This window comes from Bufo gargarizans, chromosome 3 (assembly GCF_014858855.1).
Source record: "Bufo gargarizans isolate SCDJY-AF-19 chromosome 3, ASM1485885v1, whole genome shotgun sequence".
NCBI lineage: Eukaryota > Metazoa > Chordata > Amphibia > Anura > Bufonidae > Bufo > Bufo gargarizans.
In genome coordinates, this window is record NC_058082.1 from 592,389,595 (window position 1) to 592,417,542 (window position 27,948).

Below are 27,948 nucleotides of genomic sequence, written 5' to 3' on the forward strand. Positions count from 1 at the left end.
TGCCCCTAACACTATTCCAAATAGCGGGGCCCCCAGATAAGACCTAGCTGCCCCTAATACTATCCCAACTAGTGGGGCCCACAGATAAGACTCAGCTGCCCCTAACATTATGCCAACTAGTGGGGCCCCCAGATAAGAGCCAGCTGCTCCTAACACTTCCAAATAGCAGGGCCCCCAGATAAGAGCAAGCTGCCCCTAACACTATCCCAACTAGCGGGTCCCATGATAAGATCCAGCTGCCCCTAACACTGTGTCAACTAGTGGGGCCCCCAGACAAAACCTGGCTGCCCCTAACACTATGCCAACTAGTGGGGCCCCCAGATAAGACCCAGCTGCCCCAACACTATTCCAAATAGCGGGGCCCAAGATAAGATCTAGCTGCCCCTAACACTGTGTCAACTAGTGGGGCCCCCAGATAAAACCCGGCTGCCCCTAACACTATGCCAACTAGTGGGGCCCCCAGATAAGACCCAGCTGCCCCTAACACTATTCCAAATAGCGGGGCCCCCAGAGAAGACTCAGCTGCCCCTAACACTATCCCAACTAGCGGGTCCCAAGATAATATCCAGCTGCCCCTAACACTGTCAACTAGTGGGGCCCCCAGATAAAACCCGGCTGCCCCTAACACTATGCCAACTAGTGGGGCCCCCAGATAAGACCCAGCTGCCCCTAACACTATGTCAACTAGTGGGGCCCCCAGATAAGACCCAGCTGCTCCTAACACTATCCCAACTAATGGGGCCCCCAGATAAGACCCAGCTGCCCCTAACACTATCCCAACTAGTGGGGCCCCCAAATAAGACCTAGCGGCCCCTAACACTATCCCAACTAGTGGGGCCCCCAGATAAGACCTAGCGGCCCCTAATACTATCCCAACTAGTGGGGCCCCCAGATGAGAGCCAGCTGCCCCTAACACTATCCCAACTAGTAGGGCCCCCAGATAAGACCTAGCAGCCCCTAACACTATCCCAGCTAGTGGGGCCCCCAGATAAGACCCAGCTGCTCCTAACACTATCCCAACTAATGGGGCCCCCAGATAAGACTCATCTGCCCCTAACACTATCCCAACTAGTGGGGCCCCCAGATAAGACCTAGCGGCCCCTAACACTATCCCAACTAGTGGGGCCCCCAGATAAGACCTAGCGGCCCCTAATACTATCCCAATTCCAACTAGTGGGGCCCCCAGATAAGAGCCAGCTGCCCCTGGCGCCCTAACGCTACCGCACCTAGTGACACCTCCGGGTCTCTTCCCCGCCCAGCTGTGTACGCCAGAGCTGGTGACGTCATACCCTCCACACTAAGCAGCCAAAGAGAGAGACGACCAATCAGCGACAAGAGGTGTGGCTTCTGTACCCGACTGTTACTAGCTCCTCCCTAGTCATCGCCGGATGTTGACGGTCGTCTCCCTGGAAACCAGTCCCGGAAGTTTAGTGTGTGCAGCAGTCTGCTGGACAGAGAGGAGCTGAAGGTAAGCGCCTTATGTAATATAATAATCTATATATACAGTTAGATCCTGCTGCTGTATATGTAGGGAACTGCGAGCCCATCAGGTAGATGGGAGCTGATCCGCCATCTACCAGTCTGATGTAGGATGCTGAAACTTGTAGTTCTTGCAGCAAAGCTTCTCTGCCTCTCATCACATCTGTGTATATGGCTTTCTAGGAACTGTGTAAAGCTGGGGAAACAGATATACCTAGTAACTGGCTATACTGGCACAGCCAGTAACTGAAATCCCTGATAAGACCACTAAAACTGCGCAAGGAATTATTCACTGGTTGCCCATAGCAACCAATCCAAGAGCAGCTTTCACTTACAAGAGCTGTAATGGGCGGCAACCGACAATTTTCATGAATCTACCTCCTTTAGCTGTTGGGTTTTCTTCTAAGCCTATGTTCACACGCAGGATTCGGAAAATGTAAGGGGTAGGTACAGCCATTGAGATCTATGGGAAAATGCGCCGTCTGAATATAGCCTAACAATATCACAACAGCGGGGGTCCCCAAATCTGTGTGAACGGAACGGTGGTCACCTCCTGTCAAGAGGCGATAGACATTGTTAATGAAGAAATCCTTTAACCCTGTCAGCCCCAGGGGATTTCCCGTTTTATGCGTTTCCATTTTTCTCACTCCCTGCTTTCCTGGAGCCATAATGTTTTTATTTTTCTGTTCACATAGCCGTATGAGGGCTTGTTTTCTTTCTTTTTTTCTGCGGGACAAGTTGTATTTTCTAACGGCACCATTTAATGTTTTATACGAGGTAGTGGGGAGCTGGAAAACAATTCCAAATGGGAGAAGAATTGGGGGGGAAAAAAACACAATTCTGCCAGTTTTATGGGTTTAGTTTTTGCAACGTTCACTGTGCGGACACAGAAATGTTACCTTTATTCTCCGAGGGCGATTACAGCGATTCCACATTTATTTAGTTTTTCTTGTGTTGTAATACTGAAAAATAAAAACTTTTGAAATAATAATTTTTCTCTTTTCATCACCATACTCTGAGCTCCCATAACTTTTTATTATAGTTATGTCTATGGACCTTTGTGAGGGCTAATTTTTTGCAGGGGCGATCTGTAATATTTTATCACTTTTTTTATAAAAAAAAAAAATTCATAGGTGAATCGCTGAAAAAAACAGCAAATCGGGTATTTTGATTTTTTTCCATTACGGCGTTCACCATACGGGATAAATGTGTTCATATTTCAATAGTTCGAGCTTATTGGGACACGCAATGCATACAATTTTTTTGTTGTTGTTTATTTTAATTATGGGGAAATATTTTTAAACTTTTTTTTTTACGTGACCCTAGGTCATTATAAGAAGCAATTATTTATGTTTCAAAGGTTTTTATTGAAGTTTTACACAATAAAAAGGCACAGAGCACATTGTGCACAAAATAAAGGACGAGTTGTCCAGACAAATAAAATAAGTGATATAAAGACAAAAAAAAAAATACACAAAAATAATAGGGAAAGAATAACATAAAGAAGCAATTATTTAAAAGCTTCTTCCTTAGGCCTCATGCACACGACCGTATGTATTTTGCGGTCCACAAAAAACAGATCCGCTAAAAATACGTATGACATCCGCGTGCATTCCGTTTTTTATGGAACATCTGGCCCGTAATAGAACAGTACTATCCTTGTCTGTAATGCGGACAATAATAGGACATGTTCTATTTTTTTGCGGAATGGAAATACGGACATACGGAAACGGAATGCACACGGAGTAACTTCTGTTTTTTTTTGCAGACCTATTGAAGTGAATGGTTCCGCATACGGTCCGCAAAAAAAAGGAATGGACACGGAAAGAAAATACGTTCGTGTGCATGAGCCCTTATATTGCAATTCGCTGTGTTTTTATGGAGACCTGCCACCTGCAGGGCTCCATAGAAACTACAGCTGTAAAAGCCTTGGCTTCTTCCGAGTGCAGGGCTTTTACATACAACCAACAGCTCTCCCCCCGATCGCCCTGGGGAGCGCAGCACTCCCTGGGAAAGCCGCCTCAGATGCAGTGGTCACAATTGACCATGGCGTCTGGGGGGTTAAATGTCTGTGATCTGCGTTATCGCCGATCGCAAACATTAGCCCTGGGTGTCTGCTGTTTTACAGAAGAAGTACACCAGGATTATTTTTTTTCTTTACCTCTATAGTGCAGGATAGAGGCTTTTGTGTATACCTGTTTGTGTAATTTGTGGCTTGTCAGCCATCTTGATTTCTTCTCCCCTCAGATATGGTTTTCAGAGTGATTCCTACATTTCCCATCATGCCTGGCTTTGCAGAGACATAGGGGGCAGAGTCTCAACACTCTGCACTGCTCTGAGGGCAACCATGACAGATCAATGATACAGAGCTTCCATCCCCTCACACTGCAGGGTCTCCATGTTCTCCTAAGTGATGCAGCTTGAGCCTCTCTCCTGCCATCTCTCTCTCATTGGTCAGCTCTTACATACAGTGTGAAGCTACTTCTCATAGAAGCACACTGGAGAGTCAGCAAATGCAGATAGTACAGGCAGGCAGTGTGAGTCAGGAGGTTTATGTAACTGCAGCTAATCACACTCTCACATAGTGACGCAACAGCAAGTTGCAACTTTTTAGACTTCCTGTCGCGCAACACATATTGCCGTTGTGAAGCCCCCAGCCTACTGCTTGTCCATGGGTTCACAATGCACCAGGCGACATGCTTCATCGCAGGGCTGCAGCGAGTACTCGACTAAATCGAGTAATTTGACACAAAAAGAACCTCAATGCAAATTTTTTGCATTGAGGATTCGTTTGTGTCACGTGACCACGGAGCGGGAGTGAAGCGCTTGCTATTACTCCCAGTCCGTGGTCTCCCGCTGCACTTGGAATAGTCACCTTTCCAGCAGGGGCCTCTGGACACTCCACAGCACGTCCATGGTCCTGCACTGCACTGACCTTCTGACATACGCACACTGTGACCTGATGCGCTGTGTGACGTCAGACGCAGAGCAGCGCGGAACGATGGAGTGTCGGTGGCGCCCCTGCTGGAAAGGTAAGTTGGTAAGACTAAGGCTGAGCCCCCGGAGTGCACAGCGTCATAGCAACCAATGACGCTGTGCACTCCGGGTGTCGGGGGGGGGGGGGGGGGGAGAGCTGATGGCACTGGGGGAGTGGAGCGGATGGCACGGGGGGGGTGGACCGATGGCACCTGGGGGAGTGGAGCTGATGGCACTGGGGGAGTGGAGCTGATGGCACTGGGGTGGGGGAGAGCTGAAGGCACTGAGGGAGTGGAGCTGGTGGCACTGGGGTGGGGGAGAGCTGATGGCACTGGGGGAGTGGAGCTGATGGCACTGGGGGAGTGGAGCTGATGGCACTGGGGTGGGGGAGAGCTGAAGGCACTGAGGGAGTGGCGCTGATGGCACTGGGGTGGGGGAGAGCTGAAGGCACTGAGGGAGTGGAGCTGGTGGCACTGGGGTGGGGGAGAGCTGAAGGCACTGAGGGAGTGGAGCTGATGGCACTGGGGGAGTGGAGCTGATGGCACTGGGGGAGTGGAGCTGATGGCACTGGGGGAGTGGAGCTGATGGCACTGGGGGAGTGGAGCTGATGGCACGGGGGGAACTGATGCACTTGGACTGATCGCACAGGGGGCGGAACGAAGGGTGTTGGGGACTGATGGCAGGGGGTCTGATGAGTTTTTATAAAGGAAAACAATCTATTAATTCATTTTTTCTTATTAGAGTACTCGATTAATCGTAAAAAATAATCAATAGAATACTCGATTGCTAAGATAATCGTCTACTGCAGCCCTACTTCATCGTGACAGTCACAGAAAATCCAACACTGTTAGATTTTGGTTGCGGATGACAAGTTGTATGCAAGTCATTTGAGACTTTTCAGTGATTTCGCTGTGTTTTGGACTGGGGTACGTCACACGACCAGTGCTGCACTTTGTGATTCTGGTGTCGCAGCCACTTGCGTTACGGCCGTGTAGTCCCATCCAAATCCCAGCTGTGTAGCGGTGCAGCCATGGAATTGAATGGGGTCACAGCGCAATTCGCAACTTGCTACAGCCCCAGAATCACATCCAGCTCAGTGGCTGCCCTGCCACACAGGGATTTTAGGTTGAGCCACCGGTGCCCCAGCCTAACTCCGCTCCCCCCCATTACTATAACATGGGTGGTCTGAGATTACCTTGGCGCGGTGCTTGGCCTAGAGTGGATTCATGGGACCAGGTTCTCATAGGGGTCACATTTCTGATACTGCTGGAGCCGGAGAGCAGACGTGATGCAGAAAAGAGTCGGAGCCCCTCACGATAAGCTGCTGCAGAACCTCTTTCTTAAAAGTGGAACACATCATGCCAGGGTGCAGCAGGAGGAGAAGGAACTTGCTACAAAAGTGATCTGTGGCAGACGAGAGATAAGCATCGCCTACGTAGTGCCGCTTATCTCTGTATACTTGTCAGAATGGGATGTTGATGACTATATGATGTACAGACCTCTCAGTGTGATATATTGTTACCTGATGTCCCCAGTGCTGTCATGTGACGGTTTTCTCCTTCTCCCCAGAAATGGTGCGCTTACACGTGAAACGCGGCGATGAGAGCCAGTTTCTGTTTGATACGACTGTTCACGTTTCTGTAGAGGAGCTGGTGAAGCAGGTGGCCTCCGTATACAATGGACGACTGAAAGTCAGTAGGATCTGTTCAGGTGAGGAGACCCGTGTGCACGGAGAGAGCATGGGGGGGGGGGGGGGGGGGGCACGCTGCTGTCCAAGGTGTGGAGCATGGGGGGGGGGGCACGCTGCTGTCCAAGGTGTGGAGAATGGGGGGGGGCACGCTGCTGTCCAAAGTGTGGAGCATGGGGGGGGGGCACGCTGCTGTCCAAAGTGTGGAGCATGGGGGGGGGGGGCACGCTGCTGTCCAAGGTGTTGAGAATGGGGGGGGCACGCTGCTGTCCAAAGTGTGGAGCATGGGGGGGGGGGGCACGCTGCTGTCCAAGGTGTGGAGCATGGGGGGGGGGCACTCTGCTGTGTGGAGCATGGGGAGGGGCACTCTGCTGTCCAAAGTGTGGAGCATGGGGGGGGGGGGGCACTCTGCTGTGTGGAGCATGTGGAGGGGCACTCTGCTGTCCAAAGTGTGGAGCATGGGGGGGAGCACGCTGCTGTCCAAAGTGTGGAGCATGGGGGGGGGAGCACGCTGCTGTCCAAAGTGTGGAGCATGGGGAGGGGCACTCTGCTGTCCAAAGTGTGGAGCATGGGGGGGGGCACGCTGCTGTCCAAAGTGTGGAGCATGGGGGGGGGGAGCACGCTGCTGTCCAAAGTGTGGAGCATGGGAGGTTTAGGCTGAGTTCACACGAGCGTGACAGATTTGGTCCGGATGCGTTCAGGGTGCGTTCAGTTAAACTCGCACCATTTTGCAAGCAAGTTCAGTCAGTTTTGGCTGCAATTGCGTTTAGTTGTTCAGTTTTTTCCGCGCGGGTGCAATGCGTTTTGACGCTTTTTTCACGCGCGTGATAAAAAACTGAAGGTTTACAAACAACATCTCCTAGCAACCATCAGTGAAAAACGCATTGCATCCGCACTTGCTTGCAGATGCAATGCGTTATTAACGCAGCCCCATTCACTTCTATGGGGCCAGGGCTGCGTGAAAAACGCAGAATATAGAACATGCTGCGATTTTAAAGCATTGCAGAAGTGATGCATGAAAAAAAATGCTCATGTGCACAGCCCCATTGAAATGAATGGGTCAGGATTCAGTGCAGGTGCAATGCGTTCACCTACTGCATTGCACCCGCGCGGAAATCTCGCCCGTGTGAACTCAGCCTTAAGGCCCCTTTCACACGGGCGAGTTTTCCGTGCGGGTGCGATGCGTGCGGTGAACGCATTGCACCCGCACTGAATCCTGACCCATTCATTTCTATGGGGCTGTGCACACGAGCGGTGATTTTCACGCATCACTTATGCGTTGCGTGAAAATCGCAGCATGCTCCTCTTTGTGCGTTTTTCACGTAACGCAGGCCCTATAGAAATGAATGGGGTTGCGTGAAAATCGCAAGCATCCGCAAGCAAGTGCGGATGCGGTGCGATTTTCACGCATGGGTTCTAGGTGACAGTCTATTCACTGTATTATTTTCCCTTATAACATGGTTATAAGGGAAAATAATAGCATTCTGACTACAGAATGCAGAGTATAATAGGGCTGGAAGGGTTAAAAATAATAAAAAAAAGTTAACTCACCTTCTCCTCTTGTTAGCGTAGATCCCGGTCTGTTCTTTAGCTGTGGCTGAAGGACCTTTGATGACGTCAGATCACATGCTCCATCACCACGGTGATGGACCATGTGATTGGAGCATGTGATCTGACATCACCTCAGGTCATTCAGTCCACAGCTAAAGAACAGACCGGGATCTACGCTAACAAGAGGAGAAGGTGAGTTAACTTTTTTTTATTATTTTTAACCCTTCCAGCACTATTATACTAAGCATTCTGTATTCAGAATGCTATTATTTTCCCTTATAACCATGTTATAAGGGAAAATAATACAATCTTCAGAACATCAATCCCAAGCCCGAACTTCTGTGAAGAAGTTCGGGTTTGGGTACCAAACATGCGTGATTTTTCTCACGCGAGTGCAAAACGCATGACAATGTTTTGCACTCGCGCGGAAAAATCGCGCATTTTCCCGCAACGCACCCGCCTCTTATCCGGGCAAAAAACATGACGCCCGTGTGAAAGAGGCCTTAGGGTGGAAACAAGTGACTGACTGCATCTTGCTGCGTATTTCACATACATAGTAAATAAAGGGCATTCCCCTTTAAATAAAAAAATATATCAAATAATCACCAAACTGTGGCCCTCCTAGGGGCACAGACAGGCCACGCCCATCCATTGCAACCAATCGCCGCATAATGTTCCTTCAAACTTGTACGACCATTGGTTGCAGTAGGTGGACGTGGATCGGCCACATGTGCCACACGCCCCACAGGGTCGCGCCCTGCTTATAGTTAACCATTTCACTGCCAAGGATGTCCATCATAAATCATGATCATTAAACATTTAGCCTTGACTGGAACACAGAGTCAGAAGTCCCAGGAGACCCTTTTATTTCGGAAACAAAAGGAAAAATGAAATATCTGAATTCCGCAGCAATAGGTGAGGGGGCCTATCTTTTAGGCCATGTTCCAGAACATGGCCGCCATCTTGAAAGCCGCCATATTGGATCAAAGGTAAAAAAAAAATCAGTGGGAAGGGGGTCATGTAGCATATCAAAGAAAACCAGAATTTTCTAAGAAATCGATTGCCGCAATTAGATTTGCAATAACTATTATGGTTCAAAACTTCAAAGTTCGGCGTTCAGCCCCCGGGGGAACACACTGAACACATCAAATAGCTGTGCATCACAGGGAACGTTCCCGGTTGTAGTTGCAACTTTCTGCATTGATAACTTTTGAACCACAAGAGATATTGCAAATCTGATTGCGGCAATAGATTTCTGAGAAAATTCTGGGCTTTGATATGCTGCATGACCCCCTTTCCACTGGAAAAAATCTGCCCTTGATCCAGTATGGCAGCTTTCAAGATGGCGGCCATGTTCCGGACATGGCCTAAAAGATAGGCCCCCTCGTCCATTACTTGCTGGGGTATTCAGATATTTCATTTTCCCTTTCGTTTCTGAAGTAAAAGGGTGTCCTGTGACTTTTGACTCGCCCTGTATTAGGGGTAGAGCACGAGGCTCCATATTTCGGGAGCAGCACTCATGACATGGACGGTCCTCTCTCCCCCTGGATTGGAGTGCAGTCTACGGCAGGACGGTCAGGGCGTATTCTCTGTTATTAATGCAGCTCTCTTCACTTACAGAGATGGAGGAATTGGCAGAACACGGCATCACACTGCCCCCCAACATGCAGGGGTTAACGGACGAGCAGATCGAGGAGCTGAAGCTGAAGGATGAATGGGAAGCAAAATGTGTGCCCAGTGGAGGGAGCGTCTTCAAGAAGGATGAGATTGGCAGGCGGAATGGGCATGGTAACGATGGCAGCTGGTGCCCGAGTCTCTCTGTGGTTTCATTGGTTTTAATGGAATAAAATATTGCGGAAAAGAATAAATGTTCAAGTAGAGTGCAGTGTAAGCTGGCATAATGTGGTATTTTAAAGGGGCGTTCCAGGATTTTTATATTGATGGCCTATTCTCAAGATAGCCCTTCAATATCTGATCGTCGGGGATCCGATACCCCGACCATTCGCTGTGGAGGTATGTGCTGTTGGAGTTTTTCCCGGGCATGGAAATGCCCTTTTATGTGGCACTCCACCCACCTGTTGCAGCGCTCCGCCCATTTTGAGCATCACCCGATTGTACAACACCTGGCTTCCCTTCCCCAGTGCATTTTGGACACCAGGGCTGCATTGAATAGTCCCAATGCCACATACACTGACAGTAGTACACTGACGGCTGCTCTATGGGAGAAAGCTTCCCTCCAGTCTGTGCCCAGGAGATTTGCCATCTTTTCCAGGAGTGCATCAAGTCCCCCTTTTTCCTTGAAGATCCCAGGAGAGTTGTCATGTACAAATATCAGTACTGTAGACGTGCACGGGGGGGGGGGGGGGGGGGGTAGATTTTAGTTATTATGTCTTTGTACAATGTGATGTTCTTCCTCTTTATTATATTGTGTATATTTTCTTCCTTCTTTTCAGCACCAAATGAGAATATGAAGAAGGTTTTGCAGAAAACAATGGAAGAAGCCAAAGCTTTAATATCTAAGGTAACTTCATGTACTGCGCTCTACGTGTGTCCATTATATCATCCTACTGAGTCTGGTGTTATGAAATAGATATGGCGGCTTATGGTTTCTAAGCCCATATTCTACCTTATTAATGCGTTTGGCTCCACCATTAAATATCATATCCAAATAAAGCTTCCCAGTTAAAACCATCCAGTGAAGTTAGGAAATTACTTGCATAGTATGGTGCCCCCTCAGAGTTCAAAGTATATGCGCATGTCCATCTACTGAGCTGAGTGCTGGTGGTCACACATGCTCAGTCACTCCCCCACAGCCAGGTCTCTGCATAGTGATCCTCTGTTCGCAGCCGATAGCAATAGTTTTCTGCCCTGCTTGTCTGGGAAGGTGCAGAGCCTGTGCATTAGTAGGACAGTATAACTAAGAAGACTCAATCTGCAGGGGATGTATATAGGGGGTTTATATTGTCAGCTGCCAGAGGCAGAAGGAGACTGATTCTGCCTCCGGAAGCACAGATTAGCAGCAGCACCAAAGTCATGGAAATAAAATATTTCTTTACCCATTTTTTTGGGCATATATTAATTAGCTTCGCCTACATGAGTTTCATTTAGCAGATGCATGTAGTCATGTGACAGCTAAGCTCTGCCCTGTGAAGGAAAGAGTTAAAATAGCAGCTACAAAAGACACATAATGTCACCAAATTAAAAAAGGGATTTACATCTCCATTATCAATCCTTATGGAAGTCATCAGTTTTAAAAAGATGTTGTTTTCTAGTGTAGAGCTCACCTCCAGGGGGAGCCATTCAAAGACAGATTTATCGAGTTTCGAAAGGATGTCTTCAGTGAGCTCCCTCTAGTGGTGACTACAGGCAAGCAGAATTTAATTAAATTATTTTTTTCAGCTAAGGCCTTGTTGCATTAAATGCCAAAACGTGACAATCGTCATCTCCCTGTCTTGGTTTTTTTTTGTCTAGAAACAAGCAGAAGCTAATGTTTGTGTCACAATGGAGATGGTAAAAGATGCCTTGGATCAGCTGAGAGGCGCTGTCATGATTGTATATCCTATGGGATTACCACCACACGACCCCATCCGGATGGAGTTTGAAAACAATGAGGACCTCTCAGGAACTCAGGTATGTACTGTCCATGTATGATCTAATTTTATGGAATTATGAGTAATCGTTTCATAAGAGACTTCATCCTAAACTGATATGTATTGGCCACGTCTGATGTCGTTCATCTCAGGTTCTATAGATCAATCGGTAGGAATCTAATGAAACTGTTGGCAATTTGCTAAGATTACTAGTCTCCAACCTACAGCTCTCCAGCTGTTGTGAAACCGCGGCTGACTTGGTTTGCTGGGATTTGTAGTTCCGCATTAGCTGGAGCACTACAGGTTAGAGACCACTGTCTTAGAGTACTGTGTCAGGTTTGCAGTAACAGAAATCTCTGAACGGTGCCAAAGGGGTCATAGAGCTCTACAAAGGCCTTTTTATTCTGGAAATCATTTGTGGCCCAAGATATCACTGGATCCCCTCACAATTTGTACGCTTCTTATTCCAGGCTGGACAAATGGTCATTGAAGAACCTGATGCCCAGTTGTGGTGGGCCGGGAAGGAGATGCTTAGAAAAAAAAAACTTGTAGACTACACTGGCAAAAATGAGAAGACAAAAATTATTGTGAAGATACAAAAGGTAACAAGGAGCTGTAAAACCCACATTAAAGGGGTTTCCAGGACTAAAAGCATACCTAACTTTTCAACAACCTTTGCATTACTCAATAGCACTGGTCATTATGTGACTTGTGTCTGGCATTTTTGGCATTTTTCTCCTCTGTATACTAGATCTATAGTTTGCAGTTGTCCCTGACCAGGTGGGTGGAGACCGGCTCCCATCCACTGCACACAGAAAGTAGAGGAGAATCTGCTTCCTAACTTTCTCACGCTTACTCAAGCTGCCCCATGTTAATGGAGGACATGACAGCGAAGTACTGACCTGTAAAGATAGAACAAAGCACTTGGGCTGAGATATAAACTTCCTTGAACTATTGACTTTTGTTTGAAAAGTTAGTGACCGTTTCAGTATTCATGACCTATCCTCAGGATGCGTCATAAATACCTCATCGGTGAGGATTCGACTTCCGACAACCCGCCAATCAGCTGTTTGATGGGGCCACAATGCTCAGATAAGCACTGCGGACCTTTCACAGAGCACTGTACGTTATATCGCAGCTGTTCTTGGCATTCCAGCTCAGTCCCATTTAGGTCCAGTCCATAGACTTCTGGATGTGATGAGGAAGAGGTTGCAGAGCTCTCCTGTGTGCTGCGACCTCTTCCGTAAGCTGATCGATGGGGATGCAGGTTGTCAGACCTCCACCGATCTAATACTGATGACCTATTCAATTTTGCGGAATGGGTGCGGACCTATTCATTTTCAATGGGTCCGGAATGTTCTGTCCGCATTTGCGGATCCGCACTTCCCTTCCGAAAAAAAATAGAACATGTCCTATTCTTGTCGGCAATTGCGGACAAGAAAAGGCATTTTCTATGAGAGTGCCGGCGATGTGCGGTCCGCAAAATGCGGAACGAACATTGCTGGTGTCCAATGTCCGTGTTTTGCGTATCCAGACGTGGGAATGGACCCTTATACCACTCTCTGTGGTCGCTATGAATACTGATTTCTGTCACCATCTAGAGAGGACAAGGAGCCCCGGCCCGGGAACCTGTAATATCGGAGGAGGAGCAGAAGAAGATGATGATGCATTACCACAGGCGCCAGGAGGAACTTAAGGTAACCCCTTCCTCCCCTCTCTTTTCCATTCATATCAGCTTGTTACAATTCTTTCCTACATTCGGATTTGCTGCAGTCTTCACTCTAAGCGAGTAAAATCTGGGGTGAAAGTCAACGTCACACTCCTATGTCAACATAGGATTTTTGGATACCCCTTCCGCGTGCAGCCATGTCCTCACCTAAGCACAGTCTCTGCCTCCCATAAGATCAGCACACTTGTCTCCAGAAATACTCTGTGCTGCAGTTGCCATTTACAAGAGTTTATTAATTGCCGGGTGTTCGTTCCTCGCCCACTTCTAAACGGATCTTACATAAAAGTTTTGTCCAGCCTAGAAGCCAACAACCCCATTGAGCCTAACATTTGCCCCGTTATAAAACCCCCAAAACCTCACCTGTCTGCAGTTCCACTGTGCAGGTGCCACTACCCCGTTCCCGTAGGATCAGGAAGTGGCCTTGTCCCATGACCTCTGCAGCCTTGCACAGGCCTTAGCAGTCTAGATGAATGGTATATCAGTGGGGCCCGGCAGTAGCATATAGCATGTGTTTTTTTATTTATTTTTGTTAACGGGGCACATGGGTTGTTAGCTCCTAGGCGGACAATCCTTTAAAGAAGACCCGTCCCCTCTCCTGACATGTCCCTTTTAGTAACTACCTGCATTCCCCATGTAATAACGATTCTGAAGCCTCTATTCTTACTGTATGTCTCTATGTTGTGCCATTCCTGTATTATTCCTGCTGGAAGTTAACAAATAAATTGCCAGCAGTAAAGGTGTTACCAGTAGCGGGTGTGTCTGACTCTGTCCAATCAATGCTGCTGGTGTCAGACTGTACAGGGACACGCCCCCAAGTGGTAACACCCCTCTGTACCTTTACTACAAGCTGCTGGCAATTCATTCATAACTTCTAGTAGATATAACAGAGGAGTGGCCCGACATACAGTCATAAGCCCAGATGCTCCAGAATTGTTGTTATATGGAGAATTGAAGTAGGTATTAATACAGACATTTCAGGAGAGAAGACAGCTCCTCTTTAAGCAGAAATTGACAATGAGTTTACGAATCTTACTTAAAGGGGATGTCTCGCATCGGCAAATGGCATTTATCATGTAGAGAAAGTTAATACAAGGCATTTACTAATGTATTGTGATTGTCAATATTGCTTCCTTTGCTGGCTGGATTCATTTTTCAATCACAATATACACTTATCATTTCCATGGTTACGACCACCCTGCAATCCAGCAACAGTGGTCGTTCTTGCACACTATGGGAAAAGGTGCTGCCTCTCTGGTGTCCAGGACCACAGGAGTGCACATATGCCAGCGCGTCTTCCTATAGTTTACAAGCACGACCACCACTGATGGATTGCAGGGTGGTCACAACCATGGAAACGAGCAGTGTATAATGTGATGAATCCAGCCAGTGGAGGCAATATGGACAATCACAACACATTAGTAAGCGCCTTGTGGTAACGTTCTCTACACCATAAATGCCATTTGCTGAAGTGAGACGACCCCTTTAAACATCTTCTAGATCAGGAGCCATTGTTAAGAAAGCGTATTGTGTTATCTTCCGCTCTCCTTTTACATTTCACACGAGACGCCTAAGGCTGCGTTCACACCTGAGCGTACGGGATGGAGCGCTCTGTATGCGCGATTGTATGCGCGTTTCCAATCGCGGCTCCGGAACATGCGAACGCCCATTTTCGCGAGTTCACGGAAGTCTATGTACGGGAACGCGCGACAAGACGCCCCAAAGAAGCTCCTGTACTTCTTGGGGCGTCGGGCGTTTTACAGCGCGATCGTACGCGCTGTAAAACGCTCAGGTGTGAACCATTCCCATAGGGAATCATTGGTTCTTGCCTGTTGAGCGTTTTACAGCGCGTAGGAACGCGCTGTAAAACGCTCGGGTGTGAACCCAGCCTAAGCGCAATTAGCCGTGGATAGCGTGTAATGTAAGACGACGCTTTGTTTATATTGCAGAAGCTCGAGGAGGATGAGGATATTTCGTACTTAAACACAGATTGGGCAGACAACAGCTCCTTGAAAAGGCAGTTCCAAGGTGTAAAAGACATTAATTGGAGACCAAGATGAAGACGTCTTAAGCTACTTTCTCACTGGCGTTTTGGTTTCCGTTTATGAGATCCGTTCAGGGCTCTCACAGGCGGTCCAACGCGGATCAGTTTTGCCCTAAAACATTCTGAATGGATAAGGATCTGCTCAGTTTGCATCAGTTTAGTCTCCATTCCGCTTTAGAGGCGGACGCCAAAACGCTGCTTGCAGTGTTCTAGTGTCTGTCTGATGAAACTGAGCCAAACGGATCCGTCCTGACACACAATGTAAGTCAATGGGGACGGATCCGTTTTCACTGACACAATCTGGCACAATAGAAAACAAATCCGTCTTGGCCATGTTACAGATAATACAAACGGATCCATTCTGAACGGATGCAGATGGTTGTATTATCTGAACGGATCCGTCTGTGCAGATCCATGATGGATCCGCACCAAACGCGAGTGTGAAAGTCGCCTTACAGTGCTTTAACTCTGTCTGCCCTTATATTATATGAATAAATTATCTTTGTCTACACTGGGATTTGTCATGATTGCATCCAGTGATCTCCACTGCCCGTCTGTCCTCCTGTTGCTATGTCTGCTGCTGACCACTAGGTGTCTCTCTGTTCATTGTGTCTCCTGCGTTATTTCGGAGACGTCACGCTGTCCGTACTGCGACACAACTGCAGCTATTTCATGTTGGGTTAGTATTTAGCTTGTAACTTTGTGAAAACGTCTGTCATATTCTACACGGTAGAGAAATGATCTATATTGCCTGTTACTGGCGAGAGATCTGCCGTATGTCCGGATATTCCTTACCGACGTCCAGAGCGGCGCTTAATTCTGTTTTAAAGCAGTTGACCTGGAGTATAAAAACATGGCTGCTTTCTTCCAAAAACAGCACCACACACGTGCACAGGCGTAGGCTGGTACTGCGGATGCACCAACATTTTTAGGATCCAAATGAGTAGTGATGCTTGAAACCATATCATCCATGAGACACTCATGAAAGGGTTAACCAGCCGGTATGCAGAGCTGATTGGTGGGGGGGCTGCTGACTGACAGTGTCTCTTGCACCCCAGTAAATTAAGTAATAATTCCAGAGCAGCTTTTCTCAGAACTCTGCATTATGTTGTTCCTCTCTTCTTCCTCCTGGAAATGGTATGACTAAATTGACGATAGGGCGCTATCATTCCCTTTGTTAATTGGGTATGTCCTTTACCCATATTATGTTCATGATGATCACACTGGCAAATGGCTCTAATGGCTGGGATTGGAGAAAACTCTGATCCCATGTGTTTAACCCTCAATGTAGAATGTGGCGCTGGAAAGGGGAGGGATCTCCATTTGTCTTGTCCCTCAGACCCAGTAATGCCATTGCCAGAGCTGACCAGGTAATAGTGACAGTAAGGGCTGATTCACATCTGTGTGCTGTGCATGAGAACACGGGGGATCCATTGAATTCTGTATGTGTATTCTGGCGTCCATGATTTTCCACTGACCGTTGGTCCACAGGAGAAACACAGAAGCAGGCAGTCACGGGTCCATTTTACGGACAGAATGATCCATGACATCCATTTTTGGTCCGTTTTTTCACTGATCTAATGCATATAAGAGTTTGTGAGTTTGTAAAAAATAAAAGTTGCAATTTTCTGCAAACACAGATCTCAGATGCAAAATGGACGCAGAGGGACGAATAAGGATACTTTCACACTTGCGTTAAACTTTTCAGGTATTGAGTTCTGTCCTAGGGGCTCAATACCGGAAAAAAAACGGATCAGTTTTATCCTAATGGATTCTGAATGGAGAGCAATCCGTTCAGGATGCATCAGGATGTCTTCAGTTCAGTCACTGTACGGTTTTTGTACGGAGACAATACCGCATTATTTTCCATTGAAATGCATTAATGCCAAGTGTTCCGGAAAAACTGATCCGTTTTTGCGGTCTGCGCATGCTCAGACCTTTAAAAATGTGAAAAAAAATACCGGATCCGTTTTTCAGGATGACAACCGGAGAGATGGATCCGGTATTGCAATGCATTTGTGAGACGGATCCGGATCCGTCTACAAATGGTATCCGTTTGCATACAGATTGCCAGATCCAATAACGCAAGTGCGAAAGTACCCTAAGCCTTATAGCAGGGATGGTCAACCTGCTGCTCTCCAGCTGTTGCAAAACTACAACTCCCAGCATGCCCAGACTGTCTACAACTATCAGTTTACACCAAGGCATGGTGGGAATTGTAGTTTTACAACAGCTGGAGAGCCGCAGGTTAGCCATCCCTACCTTATAAGTGTGTGGTAGGCCATGCCTTACATGTGCCCTGTACAGTCCAGCAGCTCAGACAGTACTACAAGCAATACTGGAGGATGGGTGTGCCCCTCGACAGGGAGAGGTCCAAAATCCTCCACAGCAACGGATAATCCAAGCCACAGAAGATGGAGCCAGCACTCCAGTAGAAGTAGCATCTTCTTTGGCTTGAATTAACTGTTGCTGTGCGGGATTTTGGACCTCTCCCCGTCGAGGGGCACACCCATCCTCCAGTATTACTTGCAGTGCTGTCTGAGCTGTCGGATTCTACATGTGCGTTGTATATGCAGAGGCCATCATGTATTGTCATAACCTAAATTATCAATGTAAATTTTTTGTATTATTCTGGTTATGCTGCCCCTCTATTAATTTTAACGGTGAACACAATAAGAAAAAACCCAATAGCTTTTTATGCATTTCTCATACTCTCAAAATGAATATACATTTAAAGGGCATCTGCCAGCAGTTCTGTCTCTATGACACTGGCTGACCTGGTGCATGCGCCCTTGGCAGTTGAAGACATCTGTGTGGGTCCCATGTTCATATGTGCCCGCATTGCTGAGAAAAATGATGTTGTAATATATGCAAATGAGCCTCTAGGAGCAACGGGGGCGTTGCCATTACACCTAGAGGCTCTGCTCTCTCTGCATCTGCTGCACCCTCTGCACTTTGACAGGCATGGTCACATTTACACTGACTGGTCCTGTCATTTAAAGTGCAGCAGGTGCGGCAGTTGCAGAGAGAGCAGAGCCTCTAGGTGTAATGGCAACGCCCCTGTTGCTCCTAGAGGCTCATTTGCATATATTACAACATCATTTTTCTCAACAATGCGGGCACATATGAACATGTGACCAACACAAATGCCTTCAGCTGCCAAGTGCACATGCACCAGGTCAGCCAGTGTCATAGAGACAGAACTGCTGACAGATGCCCTTTAATACTAGTCTATACAAGGTGATTGAAAAATGATAGCCTTGGTATTTATAACTGGGAGAAGATAACACAAATTTATCAACATGGAAAGACACACTATCCATCTACAGATACACTACAATTGTTGGGTGTGAGCACTGTTAACACGGCGGATGTCTAAGCCGTGGTCCAGCTCTGTCCAAGCGTGTCACAGCATATCTTTGGATATGGACTCCACTCGTCGTCTCGGGTCATTCAGATCCTGTGGCTGGGGGGGGGCAGAGACAAGAAGTCGCAGGGCCAGCACAACATTGGTGAACTGTTTATTCCAGCATGGCAAATCCAACGTTCCTGTAAAGTCCACTCAGGTATCGGAGAACGTCCAACTGGCAATGAGGAGGACACCATCCTATATCTGGCAGATCTTCCTCTATCTGTGACATAAGCCATTCCTGTCACATTTCCAGGTAGGAGAGACCACTGACCGAATCCTTGGCAAAAAAGCAGGGACCGTTGCACTGAACACGTTTACTTCTGGTGAGTCTCTCATGTGCTCGATAAGGGCTCGTGGGTTTCCTGAGCCCCAGAGTCTAACTTTGTGGAGATTGACCTTCTCACTGAGATAACAGGAAGCCTCATCGCTGGACTCCGCACTGTCACCTAATTAGTCCTCTTCCCATCAGCCCGGCAAGTCAATGCAAAAGTCACTGCCTTTTGTTTGTCGTCCGTTTTCAGCTCCTTGAGAATTTGTAAGCTGCATGATGTCTTTGTAAGATCCGCCATACCGTGCTTTGTGGTAGGTGTAGTTTTATGCTAGTCAACCTGGTGGACTTTCTAGGACTATGCTCGTACACGGCTCGAGTCCTGTTCTCTGTACATGCTCTTGCAAATTCCAAGACCGGAAAAGCTTTTTATTGCTGCAATTTCGCCATCTTAAACCTGCCCCTATATTGTATAGGTTTAACCTAACGCAAGGGGGAGATTTCTCAAAAGTGGTGTACACTAAAACTGGCTTAGTCACCCACTGCAACCAAAGGAGCTCTGAAAAATGAAAGGTAGAAACTGATTGGTTGCAATTTTGCTAAACCTCCGGCAAAACTGTGTAAAATAAAATTCTAGCTGCCTATAGCAACCAATGACAACACCGTTTTTATAGCAACTTCGGATATCCAGTATCTGGATAATGGCAAAGAATTTCATGTTCCTTAAACGCAACCTGGACATCTCCTTTAAGAAAAGACTAATGATGGGTGACAAGAGATGAGTAGGACAGATGACAATATATTTCAGCTGGAAGTGCTCCTCACCGTTTTGTTGCTGTAGGTTTGAATGGAAGGTAACCTGACCGGTGATGTCATTCTCTGTGCTGTCAGGATCGGTGACGTTACCGGTTGGATTGTGTTTGACAGTCTGTGTACAGAAGAGGAACATGACATTAACCTTTAATCATCTGCATAGACGAGGCCTGGAGCAGAGGTGTAACTTAAAGGAACAGTCCAGGAAAAATGAAAACACTGCCCAGAATCAGAAAAAAACTGACCCCTATAGCACAACCTCTCCAGCCCTGCGATTTATACAAAGGGAGGGGCTATCTCTATCACTTCCCAATCAAATTTGAGACTGTGATTACCAGAGCTGACCATCTGAAGCTGGTAGACTGGGGCTTAACAAAGGCCCCATGCATGTCCTGTAGTGCTGCCTGTTAGGTCTACTTCCAGGAGAAATGAGTAACAAATAGTGATAGCCATGGAGTCATCCTCTAGGCATTATATGTGGTATTATTTGGATACACTGAATGGCAGGATTATATAAAGGGGCTGTCTCACTTCAGCAAATTGCATTTATCATGTAGAGGAAGTTAATACAAGACACCTACAAATGTATTGTAATTTTTCATATTGTCTCCTTTGCTGGCTGGATTCATTTTTCCATCACATTATACACTGCTCGTTTTCAGGGATAGAAACATAGGATGTGTCGGCAGATAAGAACCATTTGGCCCATCTAGTCTGCCCAATATACTGAATACTATGGATAGCCCCTGGCCCTATCTTATATGAAGGATTGCCTTATGCCTATCCCATGCATGCTTAAACTCCTCCACTGTATTTGCAGCTACCACTTCTGCAGGAAGGCTATTCCATGCATCCACTACTCTCTCAGTAAAGTAATACTTCCTGATATTACTTTTAAACCTTTGCCCCTCGAATTTAAAACTATGTCCTCTTGTAGCAGTTTTTCTTCTTTTAAATATTCTCTCCTCTTTTACCTTGTTGATTCCCTTTATGTTTTTGAAAGTTTTTATCATATCCCCTCTGTCTCGTCTTTCTTCCAAGCTATACATGTTAAGGTCCTTTAATCTTTCCTGGTAAGTTTTATCCTGCAATCCATGTACCAGTTTAGTAGCTCTTCTCTGAACTCTCTCCAAAGTATCGATATCCTTCTGGAGATATGGTCTCCAGTACTGAGCACAATACTCCAGATGAGGTCTCACTAGTGCTCTGTAGAGCGGCATGAGCACCTCCCTCTTTCTACTGGTAATGCCTCTCCCTATACACCCAAGCATTCTGCAGACCACACATGGCTGGCACTATAATAGAAATGCCTTTTCTTGTCCTCACCTCAACCCGATTGAGATGCTGTGGCATGACCTCAAGAAAGCGATTCACACCGGACATCCCAAGAATATTGCTGAACTGAAACAGTTCTGTAAAGAGGAATGGTCAAGAATTACTCCTGACCGTTGTGCACGTCTGATCTGCAACTACAGGAAACGTTTGGTTGAAGTTATTGCTGCCAAAGGAGGTTCAACCAATTATTAAATTCAAGGGTTCACATACTTTTTCCACCTGCACTGTGAATGTTTACATGGTGTGTTCAATAAAAACATGGTAACATTTAATTCTTTGTGTGTTATTAGTTTAAGCAGACTGTGATTGTCTATTGTTGTGACTTAGATGAAGATCAGATCACATTTTATGACCAATTTGTGCAGAAATCCATATCATTCCAAAGGGTTCACATACTTTTTCTTGCAACTGTATGTGTGTATGTTCTGCGATCACTCAAAAACGCAACCATCGATTTCAACGAAACTTGGTATACACATCCCTTGCTACCTGAAAAGAAAGCTTGTTGGGTCTCAGCTCTTTAGGACGTACCGTTCCTGAGATATTCCCAAAAAATGACCTGCATTATCCAATACAAGCCTGCAAGTCTCTCTCTTCATATCCCAACTGCCACACACACGGTCACATGTCCTTTATCAGCCAATAGAAGCTCGCAGGCCCTTAGTCTCCACATACACACAGCTTTACTCCAGGTTTCCATAACAACCCAGCCATTTTTCTACACTGCTGTAGGTCAGCTTTAGGATAGGGCTGCAGGACACATAGGGCACAACTACGCTGCTACATGCATCCATCTTGGATGGATTTTTTGTGACTATCGTGTCCCAGTCACAGCATGTCGCAGTGTGACACCATAGCCTATCATTATAAAAATTGTTGTGAGACATTGGTACGACAAAATGTCGTGCGACACATGTCATGTAGCCCTAGCCTTAAAGGGGCAGGGCGCTGTAGAGGTCACTAATAATGGGGTGGGGCCACTATTAAAGGGGCATGGCGCTGTGGAGGACACTGTTAAGTTGGCAGGGGCTACAATTAAAAGGGCAGCTGCTGTGGAGGTCACTGTTAATGGGGCAGGGGCCACTATTAAAGGGGCGGGCACTGTGGAGTTCACTGTTAAGGGGGCAGGGGCCACTATTGAAGGGGCAACTGCTGTGGAGGTCACTGTTGAAGGGGCGCGCACTGTGGAGGTCACTGTTATGGGGGCAGGCCGCTGTGGAGGTCACTGTTAAAGGGGCGCGCACTGTGGAGGTCACTGTTGAAGGGGCGCGCACTGTGGAGGTCACTGTTATGGGGGCAGGCCGCTGTGGAGGTCACTGTTAAAGGGGTGGGCACTGTGGATGTCACTGTTATGGGGGATACTGTTGATATCTTTTAACGACACACAAACATTGAATAGGTGAAATATACCCGTGCGAAGCCGGGTCCTTCTGATAGTGACTGATAAAAATGACAGTCTCTTTCTAACAAAGCTAGAACCAGCCCTGTACCTCACATGGATCCAGAGATCTCCTCATTCATTGCTCCAAATACTCTGCTAGATTTATTTCAAGCCGGCAGCTCAGGGTGTGTGTTCTTGCTCAGGGGACACGTCCTTTCTGCTGTAGGGCTGTCCCTGTAACTGCCACAGCTTCTAACAGAAGATACGGTTGGTGACAGTTGAAGATGAGCATGTGCAACCACCAAAGTGAGGTGGGCATGAAATAAGGACGAGAACAAACAGCAAATGGCGCTATACAGATACATTTTATTGAGCTAATTTTTTTATTACATACAATTACAATAGTATTCAGATCCAGGTGTGATCTACTATTTGTGGCACAACCCCTTTACCTGTCCTTAACCTCAACCCCATTGAACACCTTTGAGATGAGCTGAAATACTGATTGCAAGCCAGGCCCTCTCGTCCAATATCAGCGTTTGACCTCAGCAAATGTTCTTCTTGATGAATGGGCCCAAATGTCCACAAACATACTCCAAATTCTTGTGGAAAGCCTTCCCCGAGTGGAATGGAAGCTGTGTATAGCTGCAAAGGAGCCCAACTCCATATTAATGCCTATGCTTCTGGAATGGGATGTCCAACAAGCTCATCTACAGTGCTGCCCATAATTATTCATACCCCTGGCAAATTTTGACTTAGTTACTTTTATTCAACCAGCAAGTCATTTTTTGACGGGAAATGTCATAGGTGTCTCCCTAAAGATAATAAGAGGCATTATTGTGGGAAAAAACATTTCTCAGCTTTTATTTACATTTGAGCAAAAAGTGTCCAGTCCAAAATTATTCATACCCTTCTCAATAATCAATAGAAAAGCCTTTATTGGCTATTACAGCAATCAAACCCTTCCTATAATTGCAGACCAGCTTTTTGCATGTCTCCACAGGTAATTTTGCCCATTCATCTTTAGCAATGAGCTCCAAATCTTTCAGGTTGGAGGGTCTTCTTGCCATCACCCTGATCTTTAGCTCCCTCCACAGATTCTCAATTGGATTCAAGTCTGGACTCTGGCTGGGCCACTCCAAAAGGTTAATGTTGTCTGCTAACCATTTCTTTAGCACTTTTGCTGTGTGTTTTGGGTCATTGTCATGCTGAAATGTCTACTGGTGTCCAAGGCCAAGTTTCTCTGCAGCCTGCCTGATGTTGTCGTTGAGAATCCTCATGTATTGCTCTTTTTTCATGGTGCCGTTTACTGTGATTAGGTTCCCTGGTCCATGGGCTGAAAAACACCCCCAAAGCATTAGGTTCCCACCACCATGTTTGACAGTGGGGATGGTGTTCTTTGGGTTGAAGGCTTCTCCTTTTTTACTCCAAATGAAGGAACCATCATTGAGACCAAACAATTAAATTTTTGTTTCATCTGACCATAACACAGAAGACGTGTGTTTAATTGGTGCTGATCAGCTGTTACCGTCTAGCTCCAGCACTGGGACTACACAGCTCCTTCCACTACACATTGGATTAGATAGATTAAGTGTAGGATGTTGGATCGCCACCGATCACATAAGGACGGACTATCCTGACGATAGACCAGCAATATTGAAATCCCGACATTCCCTTTAACCCCTACTTTTATTTTATGATGAAATGATTTTTTTGAAGATCCTTCCATTATTGACATTGCATGAAATGTGTCTAATAATCCACTGGGGCTTTACATTTAGGATTCGCCAACCTCTGAAGAACATTCTCGGTAGTCTACACCCAAAACAGGACACTCGTCATTCTATATTGTGAGAGCTTAAAGGAAATCTGTTCTTGACAGCATTTACAAAGCATTAAAAAAAATTGCTTTACAGCAGCCCCATGGTCCATAGACACAATGGACAGGAGAGGACACTATTGACTTCTATGGGAGAGTTTTCTAGGCATGCTCTGTGACCTGTACAGAGGGTATTACATAGTAACATACCGTATTTTTCGCCCTATAAGACGCACCGGCCCATAAGACGCACCTAGGTTTTTGGGGAGGAAAATAAGAAAAAAAAATTTTTTAACCAAAAGGTGTGCTGTGTGTTTGGTGGGTTTGGAACTAATGGTGGTCTGTGGATGGCACTATTACTGGGGATCTGTGGATGACGGACACTGTTATGGGGGATCTGTGGATGACGGACACTGTTATGGGGGGATCTGTGGATGACGGACACTGTTATGGGGGGATCTGTGGATGACGGACACTGTTATGGGGGATCTGTGGATGACGGACACTGTTATGGGGGGATCTGTGGATGACGGACACTGTTATGGGGGGATCTGTGGATGACGGACACTGTTATGGGGGGATCTGTGGATGACGGACACTGTTATGGGGGGATCTGTGGATGACGGACACTGTTATGGGGGGATCTGTGGATGACGGACACTGTTATGGGGGGATCTGTGGATGACGGACACTGTTATGGGGGGATCTGTGGATGACGGACACTGTTATGGGGGGATCTGTGGATGACGGACACTGTTATGGGGGGATCTGTGGATGACGGACACTGTTATGGGGGGATCTGTGGATGACGGACACTGTTATGGGGGGATCTGTGGATGACGGACACTGTTATGGGGGGATCTGTGGATGACGGACACTGTTATGGGGGGATCTGTGGATGACGGACACTGTTATGGGGGGATCTGTGGATGACGGACACTGTTATGGGGGGGGATCTGTGGCTTGCACTGTTACAGGGGGGGGGGGGTCTGTGGCTGACACTGTTACAGGGGGGATCTGTGAATGGCACTGTTATGGCCTGGGGGGGGTCTGTGGGTGGCACTGTTATATATGTGCCATCCACAGACCCCCCAGCCCATAACAGTGCCATGCACAGACCCCCCCCAGGCCATAACAGTGCCATTCACAGATTCCCCCCCCCCCCCGTAACAGTGCCATCCACAGATCGCAATCCGAACCGCCCCCCTCCTCCCGCCCGCCCGCCGCACAAAATATAAGTTGTCATATTGAATTAATAGTTATTAAACATGCCCCCCAACTCCTATTACTACCTTTCATCCTAATCGCTGCTGTAGAAATCAGGCAGGCAGGACGGCCGGACGGCGCGTCTCACTGACGTCACTTGCCTGCGCCGCCTACTTCATTCATAAAGTAGGCGGCGCAGGCACGTGACACGAGTTACGCTGCCGCCCGCCCGCCTGGCCTGAATTCTACAGCAGCGATTAGGAGGTAAGGTAGTAATAGCAGTTGGGGGGCATGTTTAATAACTATTACTTCAATATGAGATCTTATATTAGCATACCGGAGCGGCAGGGCGGTGCTATACTACACTGACTGCACCGCCCCGCCGCTATTGCCGGCCCCCAGCTCCTCCCAGTCCCTCCCCGAGTCCCCGCTCTGCTCATACATCGCTGCCAGCGATGTAAAAGTGGCAGCATTCGCCCCATAAGACGCAGGGGCATTTCTCCCCCATTTTGGGGAAAGAAAAAGTGCGTCTTATGGGGCGAAAAATACGGTAGTACATAAGGCCAAAAAAAGACATTTGTCCATCCAGTTCGGCCTGTTATCCTGCAAGTTGATCCAGAGGAAGGCAAAAAAATAACCTGTGAGGTAGAAGCCAATTTTCCCCACTTTAGGGGAATAAAAAATTCCTTCCCGACTCAGGCAATCAGACTAACTCCCTGGATCAACGACCCCTCTCTAGTAGCTATAGCCTGTAATATTATTACGCTCCAGAAATACATCCAGGCCCCTCTTGAATTCCTTTATTTAACTCACCATCACCACCTCCTCAGGCAGAGAGTTCCATAGTCTCACTGCTCTTACCGTAAAGAATCCTCTTCTATGTTTGTGTACAAACCTTCTTTCCTCCAGACGCAGAGGATGTCCCCTCGTCACAGTCACCGTCCTGGGAATGAATAGATGATGGGAGAGATCTCTGTACTGACCCCTGATATATTTATACATATTAATTAGATCTCCCCTCAGTCGTCTTTTTTCTAAAGTGAATAACCCTAATTTTGATCATCTTTCAGGGTACTGTAGTTGCCCCATTCCAGTTATTACTGTAGTTGCCCTCCTCTGGACCTTCTCCAGCTCTGTTATTTCTGCCTTATTTACAGGAGCCCAGAACTGTACACAGTACTCCATGTGTGGTCTGACTAGCGATTTGTAAAGTGGTAGGACTATGTTCTCATCACGGGCATCTATGCCCCTTCTGATGCAACCCATTATCTTATTGGCCTTGGCAGCAGCTGCCTGACACTGGTTTTTGCAGCTTAGTTTGCTGTTTATTAAAATTCCTAGATCCTTTTCCATGTCAGTGTTACTGTCACCGCTGGCAGTGGGGGAAACCCCCAGCCGTGCGGTGCCAGGAGATGGTAGGGTTACCCCTTGGCCGGGACCACAGAGTTAGGGAGCAGGTCGCCTCCTATTGCGTCCCTAACGCTGACCCTGTCTCCTATCTGTATGAGCCGACCTTGGTGGTAGGAGGACTCATACGCCGGAACCTTAAGTCCCTACGAGCCCTCAAGTCGGCCCTGTACTAGGGGACAGAGTGAGACGACCTGCTCCTCCTAGACACGGAGGAGCAGGAGTCTCAACGGCCAAGCAACACAGGGGGATACAAAAACAGCTATGGCAGTGGCAGGCAAATGGAAACAACTCATCACTCACCTGCCACAGACAACACTACCAGGAACCCATGTGCAGGTGCTGTAAGTACAAGACAACAACGGACACAGCACACACCAGACATAATACAGGAACCCTGGACCATAGGCTGCAATAACACAATCCCATACACACCTAAATAACACCGTGAAACATAGAATTTACTGACAAAGGTTTATGACCAGAAGGATGGTCCCCACCAGGCAGATGGAGGAGACAGGAGGCTGCTCCAGCCAGCATGGCTGAGAGCAACCTACTGAACCCAGCCAGGGACTGAGGCTTTATAGGCCAAGAGGCCACACCCAATGGTCAGAACACACCCAGTGACATCACACACACACTGGGAAGGAAATTAACCCTTCAAGCACCACAGAAGGGAAACTCACATAAAGGGGAAAGCACACAACCTCACTCACCTGTCTCCGACGGCAACGGCATGCGTGGCAACCGTGTCCTCCAGAACAGCCCACAGGCCGAGACACTTCCACAGCATGCAAACATCACCAGACGTTGCCGCGGACAACCGCAGGTGAAGGGAGGAGTCCAGGTGCATACTAAACATCACCTCGTGCACAACAAACAAACAAGGAAGTGCACAATCACACGTTGCCAAGGGCAACCGCACACATGCCTATTGTCCGCGGCAACCGCACCTGAGGCAAACAACTAAGTGCCCCCAGCTGCGGTTGACAACACCAAGCCGCGGGCAACCGCATGCGGCTCCCAAGGAGTCACGACCATGACCAAGGGTCCTGACAGTTACCTAATGTTTTACCATTTAGTATGTACGGGTGACTTGCATTATTCCTTCCCATGTGCATAACCCTACATTTGTCAGTGTTAAACCTCATCTGCCACTTATCTGCCCAAGCCTCCAATCTATCCAGATCCCTCTGTAGCTGTATACTGTCCTCTTCAGTGTAAATTACTTTACACAGTTTAGTTTCATCTGTG

The 27,948-nt window shown here is 47.3% G+C and overlaps 1 protein-coding gene across 1 annotated transcript; it reads left to right on the forward strand.

Annotated features, from left to right (window-relative positions):
• The first annotated feature begins 1,377 nt into the window (after positions 1-1,377).
• On the forward strand, positions 1,378-15,215 carry CFAP298 (cilia and flagella associated protein 298). The gene is made up of 8 exons (XM_044287707.1): positions 1,378-1,468; positions 6,025-6,165; positions 9,314-9,481; positions 10,147-10,214; positions 11,165-11,323; positions 11,754-11,885; positions 12,885-12,980; positions 14,959-15,215. The coding sequence occupies exons 2-8, from the start codon at positions 6,027-6,029 to the stop codon at positions 15,067-15,069; spliced, it is 873 nt and encodes a 290-aa protein (XP_044143642.1). The 5' UTR covers positions 1,378-1,468; positions 6,025-6,026; the 3' UTR covers positions 15,070-15,215.
• The last annotated feature ends 12,733 nt before the right edge of the window (positions 15,216-27,948 follow it).

Bases quoted from the DNA above. Each gene is read 5' to 3' on its own strand.
- CFAP298 (XM_044287707.1), top strand. From the start codon at position 6,027: ATGGTGCGCTTACACGTGAAACGCGGCGATGAGAGCCAGTTTCTGTTT. The intron at 11,324-11,753 runs GTATGTACTGTC...TTCTTATTCCAG, and splicing joins AGGACCTCTCAGGAACTCAG to GCTGGACAAATGGTCATTGA. The intron at 12,981-14,958 runs GTAACCCCTTCC...TTTATATTGCAG, and splicing joins GGCGCCAGGAGGAACTTAAG to AAGCTCGAGGAGGATGAGGA.